Here is a 24,428-nt window from a genome sequence, read left to right on the forward strand (position 1 = left end):
ACAACTTCGGGATAGGGCAGTGCAAAGTGGAACGACTATGGCGTTAACTGCTACCTCTACAAGACCGGTATGCGGTCTTAGTTCTCGCCCTGCTCCCTCCAACTGCGCTCCTCTGTCCCCCCCCCATTCTACTACTGGACCAATGTCATCATGTCTTCATCTCTCACCTTCTCTCCTTCCCTTGCTGTGCGTGCGCTTCCTGCTCCCTCATCTGTTGTCCCTCCTGGTGTTGAACAACAACACAGCCACAAACTGTAATGACTCTCTACTCTGCCGGTGTGTGGCACGCTCTATAAAGCTTCATTTCTTCCCTCTCCCTGAGACACTCCTTCCAGAACTTTCTCTCTCCCCTCTCAAAGTCTCCCATTGGCGTACACGCCTTCTGTTTGTTCTCACTCTCCTTCGTTTTCTCTTGTTCTCGTTCTTGTCAGCCACCGGGAGAAAGCAGCGCCGCGACTTTCCCTTTCCTGAGCGAAACGAGCGTAGCAGCCGGGCGAAGAAACGACAAGAAGTAACGACTGAGGGCATAGTTGCCGGAGTCGGTCTCTGTTGGTAGGTGTGTCGTCCTTCCTTCTACACTTTTTCGTTTGTTTCCTCTGCGTCTGAGATTCTTCGGGCGTTGGCTACCATCCCGAGTTGCCCTCTCTCTCGTGCTCTCTCGGTATCGCTCTCTACGTTCCCCATACAAGACGTGTGGAAGTCTCTCTCTCTCTCTCCCCCCCCCCCCACACACACACAGACGATTGTCACCATCAAGCGGCTCAGAAAACTGACGTGACACCTTTTTTGCTCCATTGAAGCGTCTGCTTCTTCTTTCTCCGCGTGGCCTTTCCGTGTCTCATTGATCAGCGCTATCAGCACTTTCATCCGTGCCTCTCCCTGTATCTTTCGCCAGTTGCCTTTCCTAGCCTGTCCGATTCCCCTCTGCACCTCTCTCGGACCCTCGCCAGCCCTCTCTTCTTCTTTCCTCGCCTTCGTGCACAGTGTATGTTTGCCTTCCCTTTCTATAATAGCTTCTGTAGATCTCTTCTGTCCCTTTCACGCAATGGTATCCGGTGCGAAACAATCACCGCTTCCGGGCGATCAGGATCAAGCCTGCAACCACCAATCGGACCAGTACCAGCAGAAGGACCACAGAGCTGAACACCAGCGAGACGAGGTGCCGCCTGACCATGAGGGAGAAGAGGCGGCACATCAGCACCTCAAGACTGGCGGCACGCCTAGCTTTTACAGCAAAGCGCACTCCGACTCGCTGACAGAGAGGTACCAGCAGCGAGTGGAGCAGGCCTCGTCGGTGTGGCTGAGTGGCATTCTGAGCGGCCGGAGCTACGCACCGCGTCCCAAGAAGGTGTATGAGACAGAACTAAGTGACAGCACCAATATGAAATTGCTGAAGGAACGGACGTACACGATTCCACGTGGGTACAAGTACTTCCAGGAGAACCTTCCCCCCGTGCTGAGCCCAGTGCCAAAAAACGGCTACCGCGCCGCCCTCTTCAGCCACATCATCTTCTTCAGTATCGCGTTTGTGTTCACACTGGCAGCCGCCTGCCCCATTCCATGGTACCGTGGCAAGAACGTCGAGGAGAGCGGGGTAAACTACAACGAGCGCACGTTTAATCTGTGGAAGGCTGAGGGTGGCAACTACTCCGCTGTGTCGGTGCGCACTATGAAGGACTGTCCCGTAGAGAAGCAGTTCTACCAAACCATCGCCGTTTGCACCATTGTGGGCTGCGCGCTGTCGCTAGTCTCACTCCTTATCACAGGCGCGCGCCTTGTTGGTCGCAGCTCCTATGGCTGGATCTTACTCTTCAGTTTCCTCGCGTTTTTATGGACGCTCTGCGGCAACGCGATGTCGATCAGGCTCTATTATGCACCCCGCTGCGATGCGCCGCAGTTTTCCCACACAGCGCGCCTCGACGTCGGTTTCGCGCTGTCGCTGCTGGCGTGGATTTTCCAGTTGTGCGGCTTTCTGGCCCTTTTTCTGGTGACGAAGATGAATGTTGGCCCAGTCCTAAATCACCTGCGTGTGATGGACACGTTCTACATGGCACTGCTCTGTGTGTCGCTCCTGTTCCTGTGCACAGCGAACGCGAGCACTGTGTGGAAGCGCAGGTTCAACACTCTTGACGTGAAGGTGGTACGTGTGGCGTACTGGCACACGGAGCTAATTATGCCTAATGGCACCAGTCTCTACTATGCCCACCACCACTACGGCTGCGATGCCTTTAGTCAGTGCATGAAGGCGAGCGTCTCGTTTCTCATCCTCTCCAGCGTCGCATTGTTTTTTGCCATTATGCTGGCGATCCCGGCATTCGTTTCGCGAGGCTGCCGCACCGTCTCGGTTGTTTTCTCCGTCATTACACTTGTATTCTTAATGGTTTCCTGGGTGACTGCTGTCGTCGTGCGGTACCGTAGCTCTTGCGGTGGTGCCATCGATGGCACCTGGTACCAGCAGTACACAGGTGTGCCCTCCGGTATCTACAATGGCCTGACAAGCTTTCCGGGCTACGGTGTGCAGGAGGGGCTCATCTTGCCTATTGTCGCGTGGGTCATCGTGCTTGGTGCCACCGTCCTCAACATGAGAATCCCCTGGCCAGAGGAAAAGGTTTAGCGCAACAGGCGAACTACGTGAAGAGGGAAGAACAAAGAGAAGGGGTAGGCCACAGGATGAAGGTCCCGCATGTAGGTGAAACAGGAGACGAGTCGCGGTCTAGGGCAACCAGAGGTATGGAAAGGTGAAGGGAGAAAGCAAGGAAGCCATGGCTGTGGAGAGAGACGGTCGAGGTAATCATGACGGAGCAAAGACGCGCGGATGTGGGTAGGGGAAAGACGGAGCCGGTGAATCGAATATTGACTCGGTCTCATCAATGGTATTGTATGCGTCTGCGGTGTACTTAGGATGACCTCACCGTTTACTGCATTACCGTCTCTCACCTTCGCCACTTGTGCTTGTGGGAAGGGTCGGGAAGGTGGTGCCTGCTCGCAGGTCTTTCTACTCCGAGCCCGTAGCGTAGCATATGGAGCCAACAAGCACGCCTATCGACATTGTCGCGAAAAAATAATAAGAAAAAGGCACAAAGGCTACTTGGCAATTCCCTGGGCATTCGCCCTCATGCCAACTGTGCGTCGGTCACTGCTTCCTCTTAGTGAATCCACATCCCCCCACTCCTGGCACCCCAAGTCTTTGGGGGGTGGGGTGGACGGGGGTAGCGGAGTGCCTCTCGCATTATTCTGATATGTGCTTGCAGCAGGTATAGGATGTTTTTTTTCCCTTTGCGCTGTTCTGCACCTTTGTTGTGCTTCTTCCTCCGCATGTGGTGTGCGTGTGTGTGTGGACCGAGATCAGCCTTCTCCTTGACTCGTGCTGCTGATAGCACTTCGCGGTGGGTGGTTTATTTGTGTCTCTCACGACTTCCCTCCCCCTCCCCCTCCCCCCGCCGTCTCCTCCCCACCTTACATTTTCTGTCGCGGTAGAAGTGCGCTTTTGTTTTTCCTTTTTTTGCCTTTCCACTCCTGCATCGCTTTGCCTCCATCACTGTCCCCATCCGGCCCCGTCCTCACCACGTCATGATCCCTCTTGTCCTCTTTCTTTCTTTCCTTCTTTCTCTACCCCATTTCCGCGCAGAGCCCTTCAACCCTCAAGTGTCTGTCTTCCTCTTCATCCTCAGTCGGCGACTCCCAACATCTGTTCCCGCCCCACCCCGTCTCAAACTTCCATTCCCCGTCGGCTACTCCTTCCCATTCGACCCTGACGAGCTCATCTCCCCTTTTTTTCTTGCGCCGTTGTGGCTGCTGTGCTGAGCCTCGTGTGTGTGTGTGTGTATGCACGCGTGTGTTCTTTGTTTTTGCCTCCTCTCCTTTCTTTTCACTGATATTCCCCACGCTCTTGTTTTCTTCTTTCACATCGTGCTCATGCGCGTGAGTGTTGCCCCTCCTCCTCCTCCTCATGAATTGTTTGCTCTTGGCTCCTTCACATCATGGCTCTTTGTGTGATGATGAGTGAGGGAGTGTGTGGCTGTGGATGTGGCTGTGGCTGTGGCTGTGGCTTATCCTCTCATTGACACCTTCTCGTATAGAAAGAAGGCCTTTCACTTTTTTCCTATATTTGCTTAGTTGGGTCTCACGTTTGCTATCCTCGTCGTTCTCGTTTGAGTGTGTCCTCGCTGCGGTGTTTTTGTTGTTCTGCCCGTACGCGTAGCTTGGCAACCTAAGTGTGTTTCTTTCGTGCCATCAGGGCTGATGCCTGGCAGCTCTCTGAAACCTCTATTCTCTCTCTGCCCGTGCGGTGCTGATGAACATTATACTGACTTCTCTCTTTTCTCTTCTCCACCCACCCGACCACCGCCATTTTCCTCATCAATTCTTTTTTTTTCTTCACATTGCCATTGAACCCCGCGCTTCATCTCTCTTGCTCTCACTCGCTCTGTAGAAGTCGCCGCCGTATACCGCCATTGGGCTTCCGTGCACATAGGAAATGCTCCACTCAGATCGACGCTCGCCGTCACCCACTCAACGCGTGTTTTCTCTCTATCAGTGCGTGTGCGAGTTCATTGGCGTGTATGTATGTGGGGAGTGGGTGACTCTGTTGCGCGCTTAACCATACGCCCACGCACACCCATATGGGCACTTTAAAGAACGGGAAAAACACACTGGCGAGTAAAGCCAAAGTAAGGCCATGTAGAGTAGCCGTTGCTCTTTCTTTGTTTGTTCTGCCACGTTTCCGCCCCCCCCCCCTTCCTCCTCCTCTCCCTCCCTCTCTCCCCCCATCGCCACACACACACACACACGTGTAGAGACGCACAGACGGGCTGCCACACCTGTTTATTTGGTTGATTTCTTTTTGTTGTTGTTTGCACTTTGAGCACCGTTGTCAGCTGTTTTGGACACGTCTCTACCCTAACTGAGTGCCTGTGATACAAGTGGACGAACAACAACAACAAGAATGAGGAGGAGAACAGCACTGCAGACCACAAAGAATGACAACCATGACGGCGGCGTGACTTGAATGTAGCGCACAGGCTTCTTGTTATTGTTGTTGTTGCCAGCTTCATCTGTCTGTGCGCCCTGTGTACCAGAGCGCAGTCTTCTCCATCGCTGCTCTCGTCTTTTATTTGCTGTTGTTTTTGTGTGTGTGTGTTTTTTTCACATTGTCAATCTGGAGTTTGTGAGGATGGCTGCGCAGCACCATTGCCCCAACCTCTGCAGGGCAGCAGGGACTCTCACTTCTTTTATCATTGAGTTCTGCGTCTCTCTCTCTCTCTCGCCCTCGGGTATACGTGGGATCTTGATCACTTCCCCCCCCCCCCTCCGCTAAGCGCTTTCGAGTGTGCGTGCTGCTTGCTGATGTCAGCGCGAGTGCATACAGTCACACAAGGCGAGTAAGAAGTACGACAGGATATAGATGCCGTAGGCATAGCTTATCTCTTTCTCGACCCAACTCAAACCTCCAGGCGCACGCGCCAGGGTGATGAGTCACCCTTCTGCAAACTGGAGAAGGGCCTGACAGTGCGCAAGAAAGATCAGCAAAGGGGAGCAGTACAGAGAGCACAAGAAGAGTGATGCGTTCAGATTTTCGTCTTCGCACGCATCCATTCCTCAGAAAAGAAAGAGAAAGCAGGATCTTCTTCATCCAGCACATTTTCTATCTCACAACACGTGTGTTTGTGTCTGCAGGCATTACTGGAGCTTTCAGGTCCACCACTTAATCCCTCTCGCACGTGTAAGTAGGCGCTGTCGCCTTTGCGTCTCTCCGCTGCGTTAACTTCCGTACTTCACATAATTCTTCTTTCTGTGGAATAGGAACATCTTCCGCACCACACTCGGCGTTAGTTGGATTGTGGTTGTTCGTTTCTCCGTGTCTTCTTTCTTTTCTGTTCGCCCCTTCTGCCACGGCGTTCCCCCATTAGCTCATTATTCAGTCTTTGTTTCACTGTCGCCTTTCGGTTTGGTGGCTCGTTACTGCGTATAGGAATGCCTGTGGCTGTGCATTTTTGTGTGTGTGTGGCGGACGGGACGTGTACAGTGGACCCCTAAGCGACTGATCAAGAAGGCGGAGCGGGCACCCCACGTGAAGGATAAAGCTGCGCGCATGCGTACGGAAAGGGTTGACCACTGTACAGAGGAAATGGGCTAGGGGTGCAGCTACCTAGGTGCGTCTCCTTTCCTTCCGGCAATGCACTGCGATTCATTCAGCTGGCCACTGCTTTTACCTTTTTTTTCGTTACTTTAGTTGCTCTGGCCACCCTGATGACTGGAAGTTTACCCCCCCCCCCACCACCACCACCACTACCCTCTCTCTTTCTCTGCGTTGGCGTGTATTTGTGCCCGCATATCTGTGTTGCCTACCTAGTTCTGTCCTTCTCTGACACAGACGCACACACTCCACAAGCAGCTAGCCTCTGACTGGTGGGTGTGAGGACAGACTCTTTGTAGCTTCATTTCCGCTACTTTTACTCTCATTGCCGACGGCGCCGCGTGTATTTAGATGTGTACGTTCCTCTCGCTTGCTTTGACTTCGTCATGGTGGTCCGTTGTTTTTTGTTTGGTGCAGTCATGATCTCCCCGTTTGCAGGCTCTCCTGCCTCCCTTTTGAGCTACCGTCATGGTGCTCCCTTTTCTTTGTGTGTTGGTGCTTCGTCGTTTGTTTGCCTTGTTTCCGTTGTTGCGGTGGTTGGTTAGTTTGTCGATGTCTCTCTGCACGCGTACCGCCCGTCTCTATCAGCACCTCGTTACCCCTCCGCGGACAAGAGTTTGGAGGAGTCAAGGAAATCTGCTCCGAAGAAGGGAAGCCTCTTGCTGACAAGGGCAGAGTAAAGAGAAAGAGAGGGTAGAGAGGAGTAAACAAATGGGGTCGAGGTGATCATCCGCACCAAAAAGGCCCCTTTGTTGATCATTTTCCTTAAACGTCGGATGTCGCTGCGTTGCTTCTGATCGTTCTCTAGTCCTCGTTTCTGGTGTTCTACCTACTCTACTGTGCGTGTGAACACCCTTGCCGCTGTGATTCGCCTTTGGACATTTTTCTTTCCGTGTTGAGCAAACGCAGCCGAAAAAGAAACCAAAGAGACACGCGATGGCAGCAGGAAAGCGTGCTGTGCAGACGATAATGCTGCTCAGCGCACACCAATGCTGCTTGGTTCTCTGTGGGGGAGGAGAGGGAGCTGGGAAAGAGTGATATGGGACCACGACCATCTTTAAGGTGGGATGTCCAATCCCCCCTCCCGACTCGCAGTCCTGCACGTTCTGTATCTTTTCCTGTCCTGATACTGAAAGTCATATGCTTGCTGCCTTTGCTCTGGGGCTTGATGCAAGAGGCACTAAACTCCAGCGACAGAGGCTGATCAGGCGATGTCTAAAGGACTGGGTGACAGCAGCAATATGCGTCGTGCACAGTCGGACGCATCAATGGTGGTGGTGGTGGTGGTGGTGGTGGTGAATACAGTGCCCCCCCCCCCACTCCAATCCCATTCCGCCTCCTCCCCCACGTGTCGCGCCATCCGCGTCGTGAGCGTCGTCAGACTAGCTTTAGAGTTGTTTGCCAAGCGTGTTCACTCTATGACCTCCACCTCTCGCATCGACATTGACGTACGCTTCACCATAGATACGCACCTCTGCCCCTCTTCTCCTCGTCTGCCACGCTTACACGCACAGTTGAGCCGAGCAACGCCTCTTCCCGGCTCTCTCTCTCTCTCTCTCGACGAAGTCACCTACACGCACGCACCGGCGCCTGTGAGCCCCCTCTCCCTCTCTATCATTCCATTGTCGACACCTCCACATCTCGAATCCGAGATCAGCGACTTCGTCGGGGAAGTATGCTCCGCGCGACGGCACTCTCACTGGGCAAAGCCCTTGTTGTCGCTGAGATGGTGGGTGGGAAAGTCTCACCAGCGACGCTGGCCGCCATTACGGCGGCCTCGAAGGTGGGCCCTGTGACGGTCCTAGTGGCCGGCGCGTCCGCCAAGAGTGAGGCGCAGGTCCTTGCCAAGGTAAAATCTGTCCAGAATGTGCTGGCGGTCGAAGCGGCGCAATACAGCCACGGCCTCCCCGAGGAATACGCTCCGCTCATCGACGCGGTGGTGAGGGCGAACAGCTACACGCATGTGTTAGCCGGGACTTCGGCGTTTGGCAAGAACGTTATTCCCAGGGCTGCGGCGAAGCAGTGCTGCATGCCGATTCCAGAAGTCACGGAGATCAAAGACGAGAGGACGTTTGTGCGGCAGACGTACGCCGGCAATGCCATCACCACGGTCAAGTCGTCCGACAAGATCATGTACTGCACCTTGCGCGGTACAGCCTTTCCCCGCGCCGAGGTGGAGGGCGGTAGTGCCGAAGTGGTGGATTTCGCCGCGACCCCGGCAGTGGGTAAGGCGAAGTTCGTAGCGGACCAAATTTCCACCAGCGACAAGCCCGACCTGGCGACAGCAGCGACCGTCATCTCCGGGGGTCGTGGCATGAAAAACGGCGACAACTTCAAGCTGCTCGAGGAACTCGCCACCCCGCTGCGCGCTGCTGTCGGCGCTACTCGCGCTGTTGTGGATGCTGGCTATGTGCCGAACGAGATGCAGGTCGGTCAGACAGGCAAGACGGTCGCGCCAAACTTCTACCTTGCGTGCGGCATCTCCGGCGCTATCCAGCATGTGGCAGGCATGAAAGACTCGAAGGTGATCGCTGTTGTGAACACTGACCCGGAGGCGCCCTTCTTCCAAATCGCCGACTACGGTATTGTAGAAGATCTCTTCAAAGTGGTGCCAGAGTTGACGAAGAGGGTCAAGGAAGCTGCTGGCAAGTGAGTCCACTGGGGAAAAGGGATGAAAGCGCACGATCTAACACGACAAGGCGCGCACCTCTGAACGGAGGTACGAGTGACAAGGGAGGCAAGCTCGAGATGGGGAGTTCATTAGTCAACGTATCGTGACCACGACTGCCTGCAACTCCAACGTCGAAGGGGGCGCCCACTCCCCGCCACGCATTTCCACTTCGTTTGATTTGTTTCTCTTTTTCTTGTGCTTCTTGGGCAGAACGGGCGGACCTGTGCGAAGAAACAGGAGCGCCAGCGCTGGACTACTGTGATTTGGCAGAGCATGGAAATCGTCAAAAGGGTTGTGTGCACCCGTTTGCAGGCTTGTACGTATGTGTCTCTCTCTCTCTCTGTGTGAGGTGCTGGTGGGACACCTGTGTCCACTCATGACACGCCGGCCTCCCCAAATCCTCTTCGCCTCTCTCTTTTTTTCCCTCTGCCCTGTAGCTCCTTGCTCCTGACCCTCCCTAGTCGGTCGCGTGCGCCTCTCGCTTCTGCCTGTCTTTGGCAACCGTGGGCTGGCATAACGACGACGACGACGACGCTCACATGCTTGCAAAAGTGGCACCGTCAGGGGCGCCGGCGCCAACCGCATGAGCTGCAGGCTTCCGTACGGGCCTCCGATGCCAGCCCGGACGCCCCACACCAGAAGAGCACGAATGTCGAGCTTGCGAGACGACCGGAGTCCATCCTCGTCCAGCGCCGCACGGGCACCCATCCGTGCTTTGGATTCCTGCAGCAGCGGGTGACTGGCAGTGACAGCATGGTGTGCCGGTGGGCTGCGGTTGTATGCGTTCACGCGAGGACTCGTTCGCGGAAGAGAGTGACAAGACCGAAAGGAATTTGGTGTGGTGAGGGTTGCCTTGTTGGAGGTTAACAAAGAAGGGGGCGAGGCGACATGCTTACTGCCACTGAGCAACAATGCAAATGCACCCCTCAGCGGTGTGCGCGGCGCCCTCTGCTCTGCACCACTCTCTCTCTCTCGGTCGGTCGCTCGCTCTTCTTCGCAGCGCGCGCAGACTTGATGCAGACGGTATTCGCATTACTAGCGGTCGCTTCTGCGTTACCTTTTTTACTCCGGTTCTTTTCTGTTCCACTGGTACCTCCCTTTGTTTTGCGGCTTCTTCGTGCCTATCATGGTGGATGCCGCTGTGCCCTTTTCCCTCATTATGTTTGGGGCGCTGCATCCTCCACACATCGGGGCGGTGTGTGGTAGAGAGACACACCCACACACATGCACACTCATTGCAAGCAGGCGAGCAGTGAATAGAAGGCCAGAGAAGGGTCGGAAGAAATCGAAAGAGAAACGCAAAAAGAAAAAGCGGTGAGCCCACTACTACCGGGTGTTGACGCTGAGTAGAGAGGCGAGAGGCAAGACGAGTCTGCGAGGCTCCTCGCCGCAGCTGTTTCCTTTGTTAACGTTGTGGTTCTCTTTCCTTTCGGTCCTCCCTCCCCTTTGCGTACAGGGCATCTCTGCATGCATAGCACTATACACATATGTGTGTGTGGGTGTGTGTGTGCTTGTCGATGCTTATTTCCTTTCATGTACTTCATTTTCTGTTGTTCTCCTGTGTCGTCGCCTGTTGTGTTCACTTTGGGGCTTTTTCAGCGCATCCATGCTGCTCCTTCTTTGTCGGTCTGTTTGTGAGAATTTCCCCCCCCCCTCTCTCCTTTTCTTCGCTTCCATCTTGAGCGTCTTCGTGAGTTTCTCTCTCAATCTGTCTTTTTCTTCTCGGCTGTGTGCGCCCTCTCTCTCTCTCTCGTTTTGCTCTTGTTGACTGCAGCCCCCACACCCGCACCCGCACCTGCGCACACACATATGCAATGCAAATAACACCGACCGCATGATCCTACAGTTTGGTCAGACATCCGATCCTCCACGAAACATAGACGTGGGAAGATACGTGGTGAACTTGGGAGCAATACACACCGATCCTTAGGGGGTGAGAGAGGAATGAACGACACCTCTGTTGTGTGTCGCTGCTTACGCCACGCATTCACACCTCTCCCCTTTTCTCTCTCGGTCCTTTGAGGGGGAGGGGGGGCCAAGCACGCGCTGGGGTTGTTGATGGCTTAGCGTGGTCAAGGGTGGGCTTTCAAAGTCAGTGTGTCTACGGATCGTGTGCCATCATGTCGCTTTCTTTGCCTCTCTGTCTCTGACTCCCTCACTTACCTGTGATCCCCACCATCTCTCCTCCTCGTTCGCGACACGAGGGACACCCGCACTTGACACTGACCCCCACCACATTGCTCTCTCTCTCTCTGCTTTTCTTTCAGGCTTTCCTCTACCATAACTGCGAGTATTCGCTAGGCTCCCCAGCCCATCAGCACCGCGCATACAGCCCTTGCCGCTGCCTCGATCTTTTCTTCCCACCTATCACGCCTTTTCTTTTCAAGAGGAATACGATGACTCTCGACGTATACTACGCGCGCCAAGAGGCCGGTGCGCGTTTCTGGCTCTACGCGACTCCCTTTACCGAGATGCACTCAAGGGCGCATGAGAGCTGCGCTACGTGGCTGATGCCTGCAAATTTGGAAAGCATATAGGACTAAAGCTTGCAGAAAGATCCACAGACGATCAGCTCTTCATCTCCCCCTCAGCAGGCATTGGCCAGCATTTCTTTTTTTCTTTCCGCTTCCCCTCGTCCCGCTGACCTGTTTCTCCTGTCCTTGTCTGCCCTCTCTCTCTCCCCTCGCACCTCCGCCCCTCTGTGCTTGCTTCGGTCATTACAACAAGACAGCAATTAAACGAACGACAGATATGCATATAGGTGTACCTATAGAAATATATAAATGGGTGTACATGCAGAGAGGCGTGTAAGAGGTGTCGCGGGATAAGCCCCTCGTATCTGCCCCCCTGGGGGAGGGCGAGGGGAGCACACCAATAGTGCAGACGTTCTCACCGATCCCCACATACGCTGTCCCGCACGGACTGACGACTTCCTCTCCTCCAGTATTTTCACACTTCTATCTCCCTTCCGCACCGCCATCTTCGTCCACTCTCTCGGCTGGCTGTCTTTTCCAAGATACACCCACCTCCACCCACGCCAGCAACATGTTTCACCAGTACAGACAGAGCGTTTGATATAAGCACGAGCACGCCTATCCCCTGCTACCTTGCAGCTCCTTCCGCTTCCCTCGCCTCCTCCCCCCCCCCCCCCGTACTCTCTTAGCAACCACGTCTATTCTCCCTCTCCCGCTCAAAACCACGACCCACGCAATGCTGCGCGCCTTCTCCCTTCCACTCTTAAACAAGGTGCCCTACGCCACCTTGTTTAAATACAACCATGTCCTTCATAGTGTGTTCAAGGCGCCGTCGTCGAAGGTGGCGCTGACGCTTGAGCTGCCAAGGATGCCCAATGCGCAATTTACGTACGGGCAGCTGCAACGCGATGTAGTGGCGATGGCGGACGTGATGGTGCGACGGAAGGAGGCGGTGGCTCAGGCGCGGGGCGAGACCCCGCTGAGCTGGCTGCAGCCATGCAGGCCGGGGCATGTGCGCAGTGTGTTTGCGCAGGGTGAGTGGACGCCGAGCTGCGACTATATGAAGGACACAGGCTTCTACACAATGTCCATGTTGTGCGGCCCGGGGTACACGTACGTTGTATCACTACTGGCGGGCTGGTCGTTGAACCAACTCATGACACCGATGTCTGTGTCTCAGCAGTGCAACAACGAACTGATGTACGTGCAGGAGCACAGCGGCTGCCGCAGCGTTGTTGGCGAGACCCAGCTGCTGAAGGAGAAGTTCCCTGCGGAGTACAAGGACTTGTACGTTTGTGCTGAGGAAGACATCGGCAAGGTCCCGTGGAGTGTGTCCAAAAAGGAGGCAGCGACGCATAGCGCCGCGACAATGGCCTCGAACACGTTCCTCGTTGACACCGTCTACGACGCCACTCTCCTTCTTCGCGAAATCGCTGCAAAGCGCGATATGAAGGGGACCGCCACGTTAAAGGCAAGGTGGCTACCGCCGGCGGAGAGCGCCTGTGCACCGATGCGCAGCGCTGAGGATCTGGTGAGGCGTCTCGACGACGAGCGGGCTGCCGCCAAGGCGCGTGAATTGGATCGCCAAGCAGAAATTGTGCAGGAGGAACATTTCCATCGGAACCGAGCGCCAGCTGAAGCCTGGGGAGCTGCTGATCTGGAGGACGACGATGTGGATGGCGATGGCCTCTTCTGCTTCGACTCGGTGCACCTTGATAAACTAAACCACGTTTATCAGCGCTGGTACGGCAAGCCGGCAACGCGCCCTACGAAGTACGACGATTGTCTCATGATCTACACCTCCGGCACAACGGCGAAACCGAAGGGTGTGGTGCACACCCATGCCAGCGTGGCCAACATGGTGAAGGTGTTGCAGGATGCATGGGAATGGAGGGAGACAGACTCCATTCTTCACATATTGCCGTGGCACCACATACATGGGCTGGTTAACATCCTCCTGTGCGCCATTGCCTCGAATGCTCGCTGCGTAATTACCACCTTTGACGACGCTGCGCGGGTGGCGCATCGACTAGAGCAGGGTGACATCACGCTGTTCATGGCGGTGCCGACTGTTTACACGAAGCTCATTGACGCCGTGCAGCGAAGATTCAGTCCCATTGAGAAGACCGGCTTCCGAAAGGCTTGCATGAGGTCTGTCCGCCTCATGGTCTGTGGTAGCGCGCCCCTACCGGTGCCAACGCTCAACCAGTTCTGCGAACTCTCGGGTCACACGCTGCTAGAGCGCTACGGCATGACGGAGATCGGCATGGCCCTCAGTCAGCCGCTCTATCCCATCTCCGACCGGCACCCCGGGACGGTAGGCTCGCCACTGCCGACAGTGACGACGTACTTGCACCAACCGGAGACAGCGGAGGCGATGGAGCAGGCGTCAGCAAAGAAGGCAGAGCACGACGAGGTGGGAGGGCTGGGCATCTCGTCGGAGTCGCTCTTCGACCGCTACTGGAACAACGCGACAGCAACAAAGCAAGAAGTGCGCACGAATGCGGAAGGGCTGCGGTTCTTCGACACGGGTGACACCGTTGGCATGCGGCTGCAGGTGGGAAAGCCGGCCGTGTACACAATCCTTGGACGTTCGAGTGTGGACATCATCAAGTCGCGCGGGTGCAAGCTCTCTGCGCTGGAGATCGAGGCCGCGCTGCTTGTGCGCAAGGACCTGTTTTACGAGATGGCTGTTGTTGGCACTGCAGATGCTGTGCAGGGGGAAAGCGTGGTGGCTGTTGTTGCGATGCAGCCGGAGGCGGCGAGGGCGCGCGGGATCACGTTTGGCGAGGGCGTTGCGTCGCACGAGTCTACAGCGGTGACGGAGGAGCTGAAGAAGGCGGCGCTGGAACTGCTTGCACCGTACAAGTGCCCGTCGCGGTACATTATCGTGCCAGAGATCCCGCGGAACCAGACGGGTAAGGTGAACAAGAAGAATCTGAAGAAGGCGCTGAACCTGCCCTGAGGTACTTTATCTGTGGCATGTGAAGGTCGTGAGCTGCGAGGAACAAGATGGCTCGTGTTATGGGCACAGGGAGACCTTCGGTCTTTCTCTCTCTCTGCGAAGGTCCGTGCTGCTGTGAAGTTGGCGGCGCTGCTGTGGTACGCGCGTGCTCGTGGCGCTTTCATGGAGTTCACCCAAAGGAGGAGCTAACTGGACACTGACACCTTCCTCACAGCTGCAGCTCCGTTCCTTCACGGGTTCTCGCTGCTGTATTCCACTTTTCCCAGTTACCCTCCCCCAGCTCGTCTTTTGCGTGCGTGCGAGGACCATGGGGGTGCTGAGCGACCCTGTTTGGCTACCACTGATGTCTAGCGAGGATGCAAGGACCCCAACCAGGAAAGGACACGGGTGCCTGTGTCAGCATCGAAGGTTAGGAGAGTATCTTCACACACACACACACACACATGCGCTCCTGTACATGCACAAGACGTTGTGTTGTTCTTTTTCTTTTTTTTTCTCGTAACTCTCGTCGTCAACAAGCGGAAGTTTGCTCTTTGCCGTATGCGCGCTCAACTGTTGTCGGAAAGCAAGCGAGCAGAGTGAGCAGCGACAAAACAAACGAACAGAAACGAACGGTAGAGATGAAAAGACCGAGCGATCTCTAAGCGCCACAACCGCGGTGCCGTGTCTCCACAAGCGCGAAGTCATCCGTGGATCTGGTTTGTATGACGAGCTTGAATCGCGTGATTGTGTGGCGTGTGGAATCACCGCTTACCACAGTCAACGTCACTCAAGATCCAGGTGTCTATAGCGCTTAGCGAACCTACGTCGCCACCTTCCTCTCTCATGACCTCATTTGAGCTGGTCGGACATCCCGCTCGAGCCTATTCTCTTCTGCCTGCTTCACACCTCTGCGGCTCTGCTGGGCCGTATTGCTGCTTCACGCGCCTACAGCTATGCATACGCTTGTTGGATGCACGTACCCAATTATTGCTGAGCAGCGAGCATCCAGACCGAGGCGCCCATACACACACGGGCAACACCTCCGCGAGGTGGGTACTCTTTCACTTCATTTTTGCTCCTTAAGGCCTGCGCATCGAGCAGATCTCACTGACCGTCACGCCAAAACAAAGAGACGCACGCGCCCCCTCCAGCAAAAAAGCCGCGTGGCTGCCCTCCTCTCTCTCCCTCTCTGCACGTGGGCCTCCCGTGGTTGCTTTTTCCCTGCTCGCTCATCTCACGCAGCTTGCTTGCGCTCGGCTTGTCTACAAAAGCCCCCTACCTCTCTAGTGGTCAATGTTCACCTTCCGCCCCAGCCCTGCGCGCCACTCACAGAGTTGGCGTGAGAGCTGCAAACCGGAGAAGTACGGCACGACAGCGGCTGCACCGGCTGCTTTGGCAGAGGCGTTCCCGTTGATGCTGAGGGAAGACAATGTGCGCCAGCCTACGTGGGCGATGGAAATGCGTCGCAACTCGCAGTTGTCTGGGGGCGGCGCGGTGGACGATGGTCATTCCGTGGTCTCTCCAAAGATCACAAAATCCTTCAGCGAAAGCCGTGCCAGCAGCCATGCAGCGAGACACACTGAGAACTTTAAGAGGGCTACCCCGGAGTTCGAGGACTGGCTGGCTGTAGGGAAGGTGCAGCAAGGCGAGCTCACGACGGCGCAACAGACGTACCTGTCCTGGTGGTTTCACGACGAGCGGCTCGCCGCAAAGACGCCATTCGCGGCGGTGGTGCCGTGCCCAGCGCGGATGAGTATGGAGAAGGCGCAGCAGGCGGTGGCAGCTGTCATTGATGACTTCGCCTTCCCGACGTTCTACGTACAGACGCTGCCGGTGGGGGCGACACTGTCGGATGTGGCGCAGGCGTTCGTCAAGCGCCCTGCTCACTTGCCAGAGGAGCGACGCTACCGCAATGCCGAGAAGAGAGGCGTGTACGCCTATACGGCTGTGCCGTGCCACGGCGGTCGCGACGCAATCAAGCTCGTGATGCAGTCATCCGCGCTGAAGGACGCTCTTCGTGAGGTGCCGTGCCTGCTGCTGAATGACTACCGCCCCCTGACGCCGCTGTGTCTACGCTGCCTTGTCGTCGCCGGTCGCTGCGTCGCTGTCGAAGTGGCCTGCGACGAAGCTTACGCCCCGCTCTTCGGCATCTACCCCAACAACACCGGCGCGGCGGGGATAGGTGATACAAGCCACGCCAGTGATGCGCATATGACGGCCGGGAGGCGCTGCGGCGCCTCAGCGGTTGCGTGTCACCACCGGCTGACCACCGTGACGGGCGAGGACGGAGAGGGCACCGTCCAGCGCACGGCGAGCGATGTCGTGGCGTACGGGTTGCAGAGTTATGTGGAAGAGGTCCTTGGGCAGTCACTGGGCAACCGCGCCTACACGGCAGTTTTGTCGGCTGAGGTGAAAGGCTTCGACCCGCATGTGTTGCGGCCCCGAGTGAGTGACCCGCCGTTCTGGCCGTTGATGGGGCGCGAGCCGCTGCAGCTAAGGCGCCCGCCATTTGAGGAGAATAGCCTGCAGTTTTTCATCCTTTCTCTGGAGCCTGCCGACCCTGGACCGTTTGAAGCATTTGGGCCGGAGGAGCTGCATGCCATCAGCCACTACGTTCTGGAGCGAGCAAAGGCGGGGGCCTTTCTGCCACCAGTGGTTCGCTTTCTCGACGGCCATGAAGTGGAGCGTGCCGCCGCGCGGCTACCGTGTTCACCCACCCCACTGTCGGTGCGTCGTTCTCCGGTTGCAGAGGCATCTAAAAAGGAGGGGAATGGCAAGTCGAGACACCACTTGTCCGCCACACTCCACAAGCCTGCCAACGTTGCCTCCGAGATCAGCGGCGCCAGTAGCAGAGGTACCTCAGCGACCGACATCTCCTCCTCTGCTGGGCCGCAGCGGACGCAGAGCCATCGTGACGGCGAGGCGGGGACGGAGCTCCTTAAGGCGCGGTCGCATCGGCCTCCGCCGAGGATGATCACGTCGCTCTCATCGACTGCCCTGGTCACAGAGTCGTTGATGGTAGCCACAGAGCGTGTGGCGTCGATTCCGTGTTCTGTGGATAGCAGGCGCGCAGCCCAACGCCACTTTGATTCCAACAACGTCCAGGCGCCGACCTCATCCTTTGCACTGCAGGACGGGGACAGCACGCACGAGGACGCGTACGCTACGGCGACTTCTCAGTCCTACACGAGCGATGCGCTACGCAGCATTTCTGGGAGCTCCCGTGTAAGCTGCACGGGTAGCGGTGGACTGCCACCGCGCGTCTCTTCATTCGATCGCTCAACCTCTGCCGCTGCGGCGGCGCCTGTCACAGGCACTGAGGCAATGCCACGTCTCCCTGCGAGACACGAGGGCCATTCTGTCTCCGCACCCTCATCGAGGGTCGACGCGCTGTCAAATCATGTGCTAACGCCATCTCTGGCGTGCCACAGGGAATCAAGTGTGGTTGGGGCTCCGCGGTCCGAGAAGACACTAGTGAGTCCTATTCGAACCACCATGGTAGTGGGCCGCACCAACGGTGAGAGCACCAGCGCCGCCAGCTCGTGCTCCTCTCACCTTCCAGAGCGTTGCTTTTCCACGGCAGCGAACAATCTCAGTGATAGATGTCAAAGCAACGTTGCGCGGTGTGGGTCCGACACCCAGAGAGCGACAGATTTGCTAAGCCTACGCCCATCACTGCCGCCGCGCCGTCAGTTGTCCGTCATAGGTGCTGCACCTGCCACCGCGGCAGCAGCGGCAACGTCGGTGCACACATCCAGCATATCCGACAACACATCCTCAGAGAATTGTGTCGTGGCGTCCTCCGCAAAGTCGTCCCGGAACCCCATGGTTGTCTCCTCGCATCGCAGCACAACGGCCAAGGAAACCATCGTGGCTGCTGTACCGGGGACTGAACAGACGACAACGGCGGAAGACCCCGTGCTACCATCGCGGCTGAGCGCGGAGGATATGCCTATGGTCGCGTCGCGGAGCCTACCCTCACGTATGGCCTCATTTTCTGCGTTTTCAATGACTCAATCGATGAACTCGTCGAACCCCAAGTCGCGCTCTAGCGCGCCACCATCCACGGTAACCAAGTCGGCGTCGTCCTTATCTCCAGCATTTTTGGTCGGGGAAAGTTGTCGGAGGCATCGCAGCCGCAACAGCAACACCAACAACTTCCCTGTGGCCCCCAGTCGCCCTGAGGATATCTCCATGGTCCAGCCTCCTGTAGAGCCGTGCCCTTCGCCTGAGAAGGCCACATCCACAGAAGAAGTAGCAGCTGCAGAGCGGATCGCCAGCGCGGCGCAAGAGTCGTCTCCAACTCTTGCGCCGGCGTCGTGGATCACCCAAGAGGGCTCACCGTCAGGTCCCAGGGACCAAGACTCGGGCGAGGCGTCGACACCCGGGTCCCGCGTGGCCCAGTCATCGTCGTCGGTACCCGAGTCACTGCAGTACAGTGCGGATGACTGCACTGGCAACGTGGAGCACGAAAGCAATCAACACACCGATGATCGTGATGACAAGGGAGCGAAGGGGCAGCCGAGCGAAGAGGCGTGTGAAGTGGGAGAGCGCGCATTCATGTGCTTTTCCTCAATCCTGCCCTCTGCGTCGCTGTGCCGTGCACGGGGCTCTGTGGTGCGCAGCCGGCCAAGGGAGACATCGACAATGTTGCCCTCATCGCGGCACTCGGTGGTGAGGGGTGCTGAGAGTGACAAGTACTCCTCCTCGATACAGAAAGATAAGCAAGAGGACGACGAGACACGCACATCGTACACCTCATCGCGCTTCCAGAATAAGGCTGCTACTGAGGAAGCCGACAAGGCGAGCCATCGCTCCTCAATCCCGCCTTCGCGCCCCGCAACGAGCTATCACGACCTTGGCGTGGGCCCTGAGGTTCCCGAGGAAGAGCTGGCGGCCACAGAGGGCACGCACTGGGCGGAGGAAGCTAGAGACACTGTGGAAGCAGCGGCAGCGACATCGTGCGGGGGGGACGACGACGCACCTTTGCAGCACGGGGCGAAGAAGGGTGCCGTGTCTGCCGTCTATGAAGAAGAGGACGGGTATGAAGACGTCACGCCTGGTGATGAAGCAGCAACAGCGGAGCTGCAGGCGGTAGGCTCTGAGAAGCAACCTGCTCGCTCCAGGCACAACCTCACTGCCTCCAAGCAATGCAAGGCGCCGTCTTGTTTCTCCAGCTTTGAGAAAAGCGAGGACACTATCGTGCATGATGACGGAGAAGAAGCTGGCAGCGCCTACTACTACCACTACACCCGCCACACGGACGGGTGCTCAGAGCAGCAGGTGATGAATTCGGCCGACTTGGAGAGCCGTATCTCGACCGCACTGTCTGCTGCTTCGACTCAGACAACGGGACAGCGGCAGTGGGTCAGCAGACCAGCCTCGGAGGCGAACCAGCGACCACCGTCGAACGCCCCATCTTGGGGGCCCAGTACGGACATCGCTGGTGCTCAGCATGAAAGCAGCGACACCGAGTCCGAAAGCACGTCTTCGCTGATGCTGCCGGTGCCACCATGCAAGGTGGCGACGACGGGGACAGTCGAGGAGAAGTCTGCTGGGCCCTCGGCAGCGTCCAACTCGAGCCGCTGCAGCGCCTTTGCGACGAGCAGTGCGGCCTACTCATTTGCGACTGCACAGGCGCCATCGACAACGGATCTTTGGCTCTCGCAGTCGTTCACAAGATTCTCAGTGGATTCAGGGCATGATGGGGCACCGGCCTCTGTTCAGTCGCTGCAACAGCACACCAGCCGTATGGTATAGGGACGACACAATGTGGTCACAACCCCCCCCCCTCCCCTCCCCTAGGAAAGAGACTCGAAGGTGAGTCGACGAGCACAGCAACAGAATCACCAAAGGTAGAGAAGGCAACTATGACCACAGAGGAGGATTACGATGGGGCGCAGCGCAGGGCCAACCTCCACGCCATGGCCGCCGTGATCTTGGCGAATGCGACCTACGAAGAGGTGGCTCGGGTGGCTGCCATGTACAAGCAGTGAAGATCGTGCCGCTGCCGGCCCAATGCACACTACTCTACATGCCGTGTGGGCGGTGTCGGGATAGCACGCTAAGCATCCGCTGTTCCTATAACTGTGTCTAGTTGGGGAATGTGATGACATGCAGTGCGCTTCTCCTCCTCCGGTAGTACACCCTGCAGGCGTTACTCATGCCGCCACACCGTCCCTTCTCTTCATCTCTCGCCCTCAGCGCATCCTCAGCGCAATAGTGTATTTTCTTTCATTAGCTCTTCTCATTGCTCTTTTTCCTTTCTGCGCTCGTGTGCAAGTGCGATAGGGTAGGTGAACCCTGAACCTTGTTGCTGCTGTGCTGTGCTGACTGCCCCCCTCCATGCTCGATCTACGCCCTTCTCTCTTCCTCACCCACACCGCCACTCCCCAAACACTCATACATCTCCCCAGTAGTGCGTAGGTGCAGCCGGTGCCACTGTTGCGCTGCCTCTGTTTCTGTCATCACATCATTGCTTTGGTGCTTCCTCGTCTTTACCTTTCCTTGCGCATCTTTATCTATTCCCCCTCCCCCCCCCTCTCTCTCTCTCCTTTGTTTTCTTGCGTTCCTCATCGCTCACTTTTGCTTGCTGGGCGCACTCCTGTGTGCTGTACGCGGTTGGCACTTTCTTTCTCGCTTTGAGGCTTCCGAGCCTCCTCCCTCCCTCCCCCTCCCCCTCCCCCATTGAGTGAAAGGAGTGTTCTCTGGGGGGTGCGTGTGTGCGTATCCTCGCTGTCCTCTTCCGCGCTCTTTGTCGAACCCACTCCGCAGACAACGGCAACTGTGCGCCACCTTCCCTCTTCAAGATTCCCGCGCAGCGCGTCCGAGAGCGCTGGGCACCTCTCGCTCGCTCTGTCTCTCTCTCTCTCTGCTGTGTGCCGTCTTTTATCTTCCCTTTGGCATCCGTCTTCTGGACTTCATTTACTCAGTTGTTTTGTGCTCGACTGGTCCCTCCCTCCCCGTCAACAAAAAGAAGGCTAAACGGAGTGCAGCACACGCTGCAACCCCCTTCCCTCGGTGCGAGTAAGCGTGCATGCATGTGCATAGTTCACTTGACGCTCTCGCTGACCTGCTCTTGTTCTCTCTTTTCTTGTTTCCCCTTCTCTCTTGCAGTAACTCGTTCGATACTCTCTCTCTCCCCGACGCTAGTGTCTTGTCATTGCACACCGTTTCTTCTCGGATTGGCTACCACATGCACCTTTGCCCCCCCCCTCTCTCTCTCAGGTTGTCCGTTGATCTGCACATGACAGCTGTGCTTTTCCTCTCTCCAAAGTCACTGCGCTGTGGCGTCGTTATATTTAGGCGTAACGGCAGTTGGTGCTGAATCGCTTTCTTCTTCCTATTCCCCTCTTCATCCACTGCCACTTTTTATCTTTCGCTGTTACTACCAAAGTCACTTTCTCTCCCCAATCGAAGCACACCGTTCCTTCGCCCATTTACGGGGGCTTCATAACTGAGTGAGTGTTATTCCTTCCCCCCCCCTCCCCCCCCCTCTCCTCTTCTGTGGGATTAGTGTATGTCTCCCTCTCTCGTCCCATGGATTGGTGCTCTCTTGACCTCCCTCCGCCTCTCCGGTAGTCCAGTGCATTTTTCTGTTTCTTGTTTCCTCATTCTCTCTACTTGTGGGCATGACGAATGCCGCCGGTGAGGAAGCTGAGCACACGGCAATATGTGTGGTTGGCGTTTATTCTTGGCGTGCTCTACCACTTCCTCGTCCACCGTTGTACTCACGTTTTCTGCTTCATTGCGTCTTTGGTGTTGTCGGTCAGTCCTATCGCCTGCGCGTGTGTGCGCGCACGCTCCAAATTCTTCTACCGGTAGCCCAATCGGCGTGTATTGCCTCTCTGATTACTCCCTTTTTGTCATCGTCGAGTCCCTCGCTCTTTCCTCCATCCCTCACCTGCCCCGCTCCCTCTTTATGCCATGGTGACAAGGGGGGGGAGGGGACACCTTCGGCATGCCTTCGCACATGCGACTCGCGAAGTGGTTGATGCGGTACCTTGTGCCGTTCTCCTTACGCCCCGGGCTCGTTTCGGCCGAACGACCTCAATGAATACTACAGTGTCCTCCGCGGCTTGCAGAGCACCCTTTGTGGAGAAACGTCTGTAGCCCCCGTCGCTAGTGCCGCACGTGCACATCCAGACGCCACATCACATATGAAGACTGCCTAGCTTATTCACATCTTTCCCACGAGGCTCAGCAGCGTCCCCCGCAGCTGGTGACACCGGTGGCGCGCCCACGACGAGCAAAGCAGGGGTGACCCAGGCGCGGCAATGCCTCCCGTCGCCGCGCACGTCAGACGGGGAGCGCCGTCTTCGAGTACCCGATGGTGCAATGCAACCTACGCGAGCTGCAGAGCGTGTTGTCACTGGAGCCGACCGTTTCCCACCGTGCCGACCCACCGCGTGTGTGCCATCGCATACTAGGCCCTGTGGGGTAGAGAGGGGCTTGCTGATGCACAGCAGTGGGCAGGCGCTGGTGACATAGGGGCAATCTCTTGCAGAAGATGGCCAATGTAATGTGCACACACACACACACAGTTTTATTGTTTGCTTGTTTGTTTGAGCGTAAGACGCGAGCTCACCCCCAGTCACGGCCCTGTCGGGGTAGGTGTGCCCATGTCTTTCGTTCCTTCTCTCGAACCTCTAGTCGGGCTTCCTTCCTGGCACCAAATCTGTTGCACTCGTCCCTCGTCGGTTGCTTTAAGCTTTGGCTTTATGGATGTTACGCTTCTGTTCTCCGCTGCCTCCACACCTCCGTAACTGAGAATCACCCGAAAACATGCAGTAGAGATGTCCAGCGGTGGGTTTATGGTGCAGGGTATAGAGAGAGCTGAACTCTTCGTCGATGCTGCTTCGGTTGTTCGATGCGTCGCACCGAGACCAGAAATCTCTGGTTGGCAAGTGGGCGTATAAAACGCCCCTCTCGTATCTCAATAGGCGTCGCACCTCAATCCCTGAAAAAACGCAGGATGCGTCTGCGCCCTTCGCAGTGGTTTTGTCCCTTCTCCCCCGGCACCTCCCCTCACAGTCAAGCTCCTGACCTTTTCGTCTTCGCCGCTTTGCTGATTGCTGGATATTCGTTGGTACCGAATCACAGTTTCACTCGTTGCGGCAGACGTGCTCCTGGCTCTTCCGGTCTTAGTCTCTTACGCTCCGCTACATTGATCACACCCGCATACGACCAAGGCGGCTGTTTGTTGCGCCAGAAGCACCTGCATGCAGGCAACCTCGCTCGTGCCACAGCTTGCAACTTATCGGTGACGTCGCCCTCGTGAACAGTTCTTTTCGCTCGCCCTTCCTATACCTAAGCAACTATTTGATATGCCTCTACCCGGCACGCAGATCTTCAGCGCTGGCGGCATGCTGGCGGTGGCTGTCGCGGCCATTGCCTACGGCATCGAACCCGCCAACGTAGATGCCTGCATAGCTCTCATGTACCCGCAGAGCGCTGGTTTCTTTGGTGCCATGGGTGCGGCCTGTGCCCTCGTCTTTGCCAACCTGGGCTCTGCCTACGGCGCGGCCAAGTCCGGCGTCGGCGTCGCCTACCTCGGCCTCACTGCCCCTGAGAAGATTATGCGCGGCATTGTACCGGTCGTCATGGCCGGTATCCTGGGCATCTATGGCCTTATCATTGCCGTCATCATCAACAACAACATCCACACGGAAGACACAAGCTACTCCTCCTACGCGGGCTACCTGCACCTCGGCGCAGGTCTCGCGGCGGGGCTCGCGGCGCTTGGCGCAGGTCTCTCCATCGGCGTCGTCGGGGACACTGCCGCTCGGGCGTATGGTAAGCAGGACCAGATTTTCGTAGCGATGGTGCTAATGCTGATCTTTTCAGAGGCACTGGGCTTATACGGGCTCATCATTGCGTTGCTGATGAACAACCAGGCGAACCGCTACACCGATCTCTGCAGTGTTGCTTAGAAAAAAAGAAAGGCAGAAAACGTAGGGAAAAAAGGCATAACAACGGGGGTATGGCTGTCGTGGCAGGGTGAGGCCGAGAAGCTGTCGTCACCAAGGTTGGGCGGAGGTCACTACAAGGAAACCTGCACCGCACTTACGTCGGAGTGGCTACAGAAAACACAGACCTCTTACCACCATCCAACCTGTCGCTGCCTGGCCACCGTAAAGAAGGCATCGGCTCTTCGCTTACTAAGCCTCCTCGCGTTTGCTGAACTTTGTGCGTGTGCGT

General features: G+C 56.7%; 5 protein-coding genes across 5 annotated transcripts; all 5 read left to right on the forward strand.

Moving 5' to 3' along the window:
* Positions 1 to 1,045: 1,045 nt before the first annotated feature.
* LBRM_28_1210 (hypothetical protein, unknown function) lies at positions 1,046 to 2,614 on the forward strand (the record flags this gene model as incomplete). Its single annotated transcript, XM_001566102.1, has 1 exon — positions 1,046 to 2,614. The coding sequence occupies one exon, from the start codon at positions 1,046 to 1,048 to the stop codon at positions 2,612 to 2,614; it is 1,569 nt and encodes a 522-aa protein (XP_001566152.1).
* Positions 2,615 to 7,811: 5,197 nt separating this feature from the next.
* Positions 7,812 to 8,789, forward strand: LBRM_28_1220 (putative electron-transfer-flavoprotein, alpha polypeptide; the record flags this gene model as incomplete). Its single annotated transcript, XM_001566103.2, has 1 exon — positions 7,812 to 8,789. The coding sequence occupies one exon, from the start codon at positions 7,812 to 7,814 to the stop codon at positions 8,787 to 8,789; it is 978 nt and encodes a 325-aa protein (XP_001566153.1).
* Positions 8,790 to 12,017: 3,228 nt separating this feature from the next.
* LBRM_28_1230 (putative long-chain-fatty-acid-CoA ligase) lies at positions 12,018 to 14,246 on the forward strand (the record flags this gene model as incomplete). Its single annotated transcript, XM_001566104.2, has 1 exon — positions 12,018 to 14,246. The coding sequence occupies one exon, from the start codon at positions 12,018 to 12,020 to the stop codon at positions 14,244 to 14,246; it is 2,229 nt and encodes a 742-aa protein (XP_001566154.1).
* Positions 14,247 to 15,521: 1,275 nt separating this feature from the next.
* On the forward strand, positions 15,522 to 19,988 carry LBRM_28_1240 (hypothetical protein, PPG-like; the record flags this gene model as incomplete). Its single annotated transcript, XM_001566105.2, has 1 exon — positions 15,522 to 19,988. The coding sequence occupies one exon, from the start codon at positions 15,522 to 15,524 to the stop codon at positions 19,986 to 19,988; it is 4,467 nt and encodes a 1,488-aa protein (XP_001566155.2).
* Positions 19,989 to 23,554: 3,566 nt separating this feature from the next.
* Positions 23,555 to 24,160, forward strand: LBRM_28_1250 (putative vacuolar type h+ ATPase subunit; the record flags this gene model as incomplete). Its single annotated transcript, XM_001566106.1, has 1 exon — positions 23,555 to 24,160. One exon carries the CDS (start codon positions 23,555 to 23,557, stop codon positions 24,158 to 24,160), a length of 606 nt encoding a protein of 201 aa, XP_001566156.1.
* Between the last annotated feature and the right edge of the window lie 268 nt (positions 24,161 to 24,428).

This window comes from Leishmania braziliensis, chromosome 28 (genome assembly GCF_000002845.2).
Source record: "Leishmania braziliensis MHOM/BR/75/M2904 complete genome, chromosome 28".
NCBI lineage: Eukaryota > Euglenozoa > Kinetoplastea > Trypanosomatida > Trypanosomatidae > Leishmania > Leishmania braziliensis.